The 7412-nt window shown below is 34.3% G+C and overlaps 2 protein-coding genes across 2 annotated transcripts; one reads left to right on the top strand and one right to left on the bottom strand.

The window, feature by feature from the left end:
* The first annotated feature begins 621 nt into the window (after positions 1 to 621).
* Positions 622 to 3151, top strand: LOC103873120 (fatty alcohol:caffeoyl-CoA acyltransferase). The gene is made up of 2 exons (XM_009151553.3): positions 622 to 1322; positions 2034 to 3151. The coding sequence occupies exons 1-2, from the start codon at positions 891 to 893 to the stop codon at positions 2898 to 2900; spliced, it is 1299 nt and encodes a 432-aa protein (XP_009149801.1). The 5' UTR covers positions 622 to 890; the 3' UTR covers positions 2901 to 3151.
* A 1459-nt stretch (positions 3152 to 4610) lies between these two features.
* LOC103873119 (bidirectional sugar transporter SWEET11) lies at positions 4611 to 7199 on the bottom strand. Its single transcript, XM_009151552.3, has 6 exons — positions 6956 to 7199; positions 6792 to 6828; positions 6439 to 6649; positions 6195 to 6356; positions 5976 to 6095; positions 4611 to 5224 (listed from the first exon to the last, which is right to left on the bottom strand). Exons 1-6 carry the CDS (start codon positions 7005 to 7007, stop codon positions 4937 to 4939), a joined length of 870 nt encoding a protein of 289 aa, XP_009149800.1. The 5' UTR covers positions 7008 to 7199; the 3' UTR covers positions 4611 to 4936.
* Between the last annotated feature and the right edge of the window lie 213 nt (positions 7200 to 7412).

The raw sequence follows: 7412 nt of genomic DNA, 5'->3' as shown, positions 1-7412 counted from the left end.
GTACAAATAAAATAATATATTACGTATAAATTTGAATAATATATGTCATAATACTTAAGCTTAACATATCAATTGGCTTGATTTAAAATTTTGGATACGGAATCAATAATTATTTTAAGTATTTTTGGTGATTTGAGTATACTTTAACTATTTCAGATATTTACTTTGACTATCTATATATATTTTCAAGTATTTAAACCAATTTAAAAGTATCATTTTTGAAGTTTTATATACGTTCAATATAAAATAATTAATATATATACGTATATAAATCTATTTTTAGATAAATTCGGATACCCAAATACTTCGGTTCGGATCAGATTCGGTTCTCTAAATAACAAAATTTTGAATAATTAGAATATTTAATCAATTTATGTTCGGGTTTGATACTATATTTTTGGATCGGTATCGGTTATGTTCCTCGGATTCATTTTTCCAAATCCTAATAATTACATGAAAAAGAAATATCAACATATTTTTCAAAATATACATCCGCGCGCCTGCGCGGATCAAAATCTAGTTATTATTAAGGAAAGATCCAACGTTGACTTTTTATATAATAATAGACCCGTTACGTCAAGTATGACCCTATTGTTATAAATCACTCCTATCGATCAACTAACCGATTAGACTCAATAAATCCAATCAATCGTCCAAAGTCTACAAAATGTATTCAAGTCGCCAGAGCTTTCATGGTCGTTGTCAAGCCTTTCTGTTTTACTCGTTATCTACAATCTTCACTTGCGAAACGAGATACCTAAACCCTAAACTCTACTTAAACCCCCTTAATAAGTAGCCTATATATACATATATCTTGATCTTTCTCCATTCCTCACTGCATTGGATTCAAAAACTTCTAACTAAACGTTTATTAATCGAAACCCCTTGAAATGGCCGGCTCATTCGAGTTCGTTGTGACCAGAAAAAAACCTGTACTCGTTACTCCAAAGTCTGAAACTCCAAAAGGTCTTTACTACCTCTCGAATCTCGATCAAAACATAGCAGTCACGGTCAAAACGTTTTATTACTTCAAATCAAAGTCAAAAACTAACCAAGATTCCTACAATGTGATAAAGAAATCTCTCTCTGAGGTTCTTGTTCATTATTACCCTGTGGCCGGACGGCTGACCATCAGCCCTGAAGGGAAGATCGCCGTGAATTGCACCGGAGAAGGAGCAGTGCTGGTAGAAGCTGAGACTAATTGTGGGATAGAGATGATCAAAGAGGCGATCTCTGAGAATAGAATGGAGATGCTCGAGGAACTTGTTTATGACATTCCTGGTGCCCGGAATATTCTTGAGATTCCACCGGTGGTAGTTCAGGTAAGGTTTCGATCGATCTGATCTCTTGATTAATTATTGCTCCATACGTTGTGAGTTTTGTTAGACGATGTTGTTGGTTCGAGGCATCCACCATCGTATTTAAACTGACATGGACATGTTTAACTATAAGCACCCATCAGACTCAGAGTAGCTAGCTATCATCGTATTTAATATTGACGATCATTTTTTTTTTTTTAGCCATTTTATAGTATCAATCAATGTTTATATTTAATGTTAGGAATAAGTTTGCCATATGGTATTTAATGGTTTTGTCCAAAGTGTATAATAATGCGATTTGAATATATATGTCGCTTTCGATAATTCAATTTATTAGATAACATAGTGTAACAATATGAAAACCAGCTATCAAAATTGTTAAATTACACCCTTTTTGACAAGTGACAACATATATACATGCATCTAGCTATGTTTCTTTTGTTAAAATATCTTAAAATAGTAACAAATGATCAGCTGTTTGACGTTAACTACCCATTAATAATTAAGCTAGGACCAGAAAGTGCGCACTCACTCTCATTATGTGCTAAGTTAGAATCAGGGGTAATAATTAACTAAGCAATGGTGAGAATAAATAAGTAGGTTCTTTTGTTTCATTCCCACACCCTAATTTGTTTTGTTTATTATTGATTCTAAAATGTTGGATGAAATAAAAACATGTTAAACCTTTTTTTTTTGTTCCGTTTCATTACTCAGGTGACAAACTTCAAATGTGGCGGTTTTATCCTAGGACTAGGCATGAGCCACAACATGTTCGATGGAGTGGCGGCTGCAGAATTCTTGAACTCGTGGTGCGAGACGGCAAAGGGCCTCCCTTTATCTCTGCCACCTTTCTTGGACCGTGCCATTCTCCAACCAAGAAAGCCACCAAAAATCGAGTTCCCACACAACGAGTTTGACGAAATCGAAGACATTTCTGGCACTGGAAGACTCTACGACGAAGAGAAACTCGTCTACAAATCGTTTCTCTTCGAACCGCGAAAACTAGAGAAGCTCAAGACTATGACAAATGAGGAAGATATTAATAGTAACAATAAGGTTACAACATTTCAAGCTTTAACCGGATTTCTTTGGAAATCACGGTGCGAAGCGCTACGATTTAAACAGGACCAACGAGTTAAACTTCTTTTCGCGGCTGATGGACGGTCTAGATTCATCCCTCCTCTCCCAAAAGGATATTGCGGGAACGGGATTGTGTTAACAGGTTTGGTGACGTCATCAGGAGAATTGGTTGGGAACCCTCTTTCTCGTTCGGTTGGTCTAGTTAAGAGTGTGGTTGATTTGGTTACAGACAGTTTCATGAGATCGGCTATTGATTACTTGGAGGTTAACCGGAATAGGCCGAGTATGACAGGAACACTTCTGATTACGTCGTGGTCAAGATTGTCACTACATAAACTGGATTTTGGATGGGGAGAACCCGTTTTCTCTGGACCGGTTGGTTTACCAGGGAGAGAAGTGATCCTGTTTTTACCTGGTCTCGAAGATATGAAGAGTATCAATGTGTTCCTTGGACTTCCTGCCTCTGCCATGAAAGTGTTTGAAGAGCTTATGAAGATTTGAAAAGATTTATATGATAACTTTCACAGCCAAATTATGATTTATCATATGAATTAATTATCTACAATCATAAGAAGAAAAGTGATGCATATTTATTATTTATACATGTTCTTTATATCAATTTAAATTTTATGTAATTTCAGAAAATGATTGGTCAATACAAGAAATCAGTTGTAATGACTAATATAGATGGTATTGTTCCAGCTTTAAGGTCATTTTGGATAAGTTTTTAAATTTTTACATTTATAAATATTCATTCTAACGTTAAAATCAAAAATATTATGGATGGTTTGGTTTAAATTTGATTTTCATAAAATAAAATATGCTTTTATTTATTTAAGTATTTTTTTATATTTCGGCTCGGTTAGGTTTCGTTAAAGACCATAAATATATGTTTAGACCATATTAATGTATGGTTTGTCTTTCAAATTGATTATTTTTGTTTAGTCTGGATCGGATCGGTTTGATTAATCCCAATTTTTCCTAGATTTATTTTGAGTTGGGAAAATTATATTCAATACAAAGTTAGAGAGATAAAAATTCGACTTGAGGTTTCAGTTTCGGGATTATTAGATTCAACCCAAAAGAATTTCGCTATCCATCATCAGAGAATGTTTACACCGGAGCCTCTAGTATAGGCAGAGGTTTCTGGTTTACAGAGACTAAACCAAAATTAGTTATATCGTTTTGATAAACCAAACCATGACTATCATGACATAGGTTCAGTCGATGATATATATACTCTTGTTTTTGTTTCTGTATGGATTGTTTGTAATCTGCGACTCCATAGAGTAAGATGGTAATGTATCAGCTAGAAAGGACTCAAGGAATATAACAAACAAGCTAAATGATGCGTGGATGTCCCATGGAGATGGATCTCATTAAAACTCACTATCCCCACTTTCGTGTTTTTAATGGTTTCCAGGACATATGGATTTGGTTATCTTTGTGTGAATATGAGGATATATGCTTCGTTTTCCTTCTCTATTTGTTCGTTCTTTTTTTTATGAGCCTATTGCACTATTACTATATAGTTTCTGTGAAATGGGGATTTGAGCGTAATGGAAGCATAATGGAGAAGCTCTTACAAACTATATAAATCTCCGAAACTCGCACTATATAGAGAAGTGTGGATCAACGGATTGTGAGGGAGAATGCATTGAATGATATTGGCTTACCTAGTGGCTCTCTTTGAGTACATTGTATAGTGTAAAAACTATCCAAGGACAGTGTTTGTTACTCGAAAAATGATTCTCCAAAGTTTGATATATATATATATATATATATTTTTTTTTTTTTTTTGAAGAGCATATGATCTGGAGATAGAAGAAGTTGAGAGCATATGAAGGCCATAGTGAAGCTATAAGAAATGAGGACTTTGCTGAATTAGCTGACTACTGAGTGTAGAAGTGTAAACGATCATTGGTATATATATATATAACAAAGACCATTAATTGAAAAAATATTATAGAAGTTTGTTAGTTTGGGGCTAAATTACTCCTCTCTTTTTTTTTATAATCGTGAGTATCTCAAAAAAAGTTTTAGGTCCAAAATCTAATTCCACGAATACTTGCATCCGGGCTAAATTACTCTTTTGTGAGTAACAACATTGGGATTTGAAAGCTGAGACGCTTGGACAATGTTGAGTATATGTACTTGTGGGAGCAATCATCTAGCATTTATATCATTTGTTAGTATTGAGGCTAGAAAAAATAATACCACAAGATAATGATATATGATAATGTTACTTGAAACAATCAGCCGACAGATAATTTTGATAGTTTTCGTTAAACCTGAAAATAGGAAATATACATATCCCCAATAGGTAATTACATAAAATTTTTAAAAAGAAGTAGAGAATTTAATTCCAGAAAAATATATATAACATTCGAAAATGCATATATTATCCCGGGAAATTAATCCTCTACTTCGCACACTTGATTAACTCAGAAAAATACGACAGCATAACGGGAACACGTGGTGGTTGGTATATCAAGTTGGGGGTAAAGTCAACATTGCATAGTCGTCAACGCGATTGTTCATGTAGCTGTTGCGGAAGAGGACTGCTTGCCGTTTTTAGCATTTTCTCCATCTTCAATTTCAGCCCTCCGATCATTTCCGCAGGTACACTTGTTCGCTTGACGAACGGCTGTGATTGTCTCAGGGGATGACACTGTGCCTAGCTTCAGCATATCGAGGGTCACCTCCGGCAACTTAGCAGCTTCCACTTCTTTCTCTTCCAAATGCGGCGGCGTTTTACAGTATTTGTAAACCACGTAGAGTATCATTTGAAGTGCACCGAGGGCAAAACCAATCACATTAGGGAACTGCAAAAAAAAAATTGTTTAGTGGCAATAACATTATAATTATTTAATACACTCACTTTTCCACTTTATAACTTATGAATAAAGTACGTAAAAACAAAGTTATATATGACAAAAGTAAAGTTTATGGCTAACTTGTGCGGCACCGATAGAAGTTACGTACAAAATATAATTTCTATGTACAGTTTCAAAAAAAAAAAAAAAAATATAATTTCTATGTAGCAATTAAGATAAAAGAATTCTAATTTATTTAAAATTTCTTTTGCAAAAGCGAAATTCTTTAATGTTTCTTTGGAATATAAAGCGAGTCTTTATAATATGTTTTGTAGTTTTTTATCGTAAAGGACAATATCAAACAAAGGGTTTTACTTTCTATAATTGTTTATCTTTTGCTAACCGTATCTCTTTTTATCTATGATTAGAACCTCAAAGTCTCAGGTTCATTAGAAACAAAAGCATCCACTTTCATGTAATATACACTATGATTATGATTGTGAAGTCATGATAATATTGTTAAAACATATATATTCATTTTCTCATAGCCAAAAAGAAGTTTTATTGACTGTTTCCATTTCAGCATATGTGATCTGCTATGGGGAATACCGAATACGGTGGTCAGTAAATATCTAAACTGAGTATGTGTGTTTCTACGTGTGTCTAGATGGTACATACATAAATATCTATGCAAAAATGTATACATTTAATATGGTACAAATTAATATACAAATACATAAATAGAGAAGAATTGGCTTACAGCAACATAGATGTCCTTGAGAGCAAGACCATAAAGGAGCCACACGACAGCACTGATTGTAAGGGTTAAGGATAAGCTAAAGGGCATGTACTCCACACTCCTTGTCTTTATTACCGTCCTCTGTGTTTCAAATAATAAATATGTTAATTATTGAAACTAAATATTAATTAGTCGCTTCTCTTTTTATATACAGTTGATTAGCTCTTTCGAATTGCTTACAATTATGCTTAGGGGAGCAGCGAAAACACAAACAGAGAATCCAACACAAATTCCTCCGATGATCTTGGCACGTGTGGTTCCTTTTGCCAAGAATTGGCATAGAAGGAGAATCAGGCAGAATCCTCCAAAGTTCATAAGAAGTAGCAGCTTCACTGTCAGCATCTGCATCCATTAATTAATAAGTGTTTTAGTTAGTTAATTGGTTTGATCTTGTATACGCATATTCATATATGAAGTAAGGTACCCTGGCTTTCTTGGGGGCGTACGCAAGGAAGATAGAGATGTAGATGGTTTCTATGAAGCATCCAAAGGAGTTGATGGTGACGAGGAGGAAGACATCTTTCTTCTGTGTTGCGTAGTAAAGCCAAAGTGTTGCACTGAAGAGCGCCACAACGTAAGGAAGAGACTGAAACCCTTCGGTTGTCTTCTTCTTCCAAACCCTATAGAACGTTGGCCTGCATCCATTTCATGTAATCTCAATATTATTAAAGTGGAGAATATCGTTATACATAGACATATGTAGTAGTAACACGTGAAAATTAGTACTATGTCTTGCTTATCAAATATACGTTGAGGTAAGATGTAAATAGAGCTTACACAGGAGAGAGGAACACGGAGAAGGAGATGACATTCCCTGGAAAATATAAAAGAACATAAATGGTATTAAAAATCGATAATCTTTATAATTAGATTTTTTTTTTTAAAAGAACTTGTTGATGAACAATATATATACGAAATGAACAGAAGTGTTAGTATCATACCCATCAAACCAAAGACAAAGGCCCATGTGTTGTGAGTGTCGAAGAGAGGCATGGTTTTCTTTTGGTTTAAATAGACTGGTTAGGGTTTTTAGGAGGAAGAAGGTGAGAGCTCTCACTTAGATTTGTAAGTGTTTCTCGTAATGTAAAAGCTGATGGCACGAACATAGCATTTCCAGGACTTCACGTATATATAGAGGGTTAGGGCGAAAGAGAGGAATGGGATTTGTGTGGGAGAGATAGAAAAGTGAAATGTTTGTGTGAACAATAATATTTTGAAGAAAGTATCTTTAGAAGCATTAGTGTCATTGTAGTTGCACTACGAAAAAAAGAATACTATAGACATATAACAATAATTCACACGCTAATGCATTACCAAATTGTATACATGTTGACGTACAAAAACAAATCACTTACCAAACTAAATGCTTTGGATTTTGGCTTAAGAAATAAATAGTAC

The sequence above is a fragment of the Brassica rapa genome, chromosome A06 (assembly GCF_000309985.2).
Source record: "Brassica rapa cultivar Chiifu-401-42 chromosome A06, CAAS_Brap_v3.01, whole genome shotgun sequence".
Taxonomy (NCBI): Eukaryota; Viridiplantae; Streptophyta; class Magnoliopsida; order Brassicales; family Brassicaceae; genus Brassica; species Brassica rapa.
The sequence above is the reverse complement of the archived record's forward strand: the minus strand, read 5'-3'. Positions and strand labels throughout refer to the sequence as shown.

What these genes read in the sequence shown, in the direction of transcription:
- LOC103873119 (XM_009151552.3), bottom strand. Translation starts at nt 7,007, where the DNA reads ATGCCTCTCTTCGACACTCACAACACATGGGCCTTTGTCTTTGGTTTG. An exon ending in CTGCTCCCCTAAGCATAATT is followed by an intron (nt 6,096 to 6,194) that starts GTAAGCAATTCG and finishes TTTGAAACACAG; the next exon opens with AGGACGGTAATAAAGACAAG. An exon ending in TCAAGGACATCTATGTTGCT is followed by an intron (nt 5,225 to 5,975) that starts GTAAGCCAATTC and finishes TTTTTTTTGCAG; the next exon opens with TTCCCTAATGTGATTGGTTT.
- LOC103873120 (XM_009151553.3), top strand. Translation starts at nt 891, where the DNA reads ATGGCCGGCTCATTCGAGTTCGTTGTGACCAGAAAAAAACCTGTACTC. An exon ending in TTCCACCGGTGGTAGTTCAG is followed by an intron (nt 1,323 to 2,033) that starts GTAAGGTTTCGA and finishes TTCATTACTCAG; the next exon opens with GTGACAAACTTCAAATGTGG.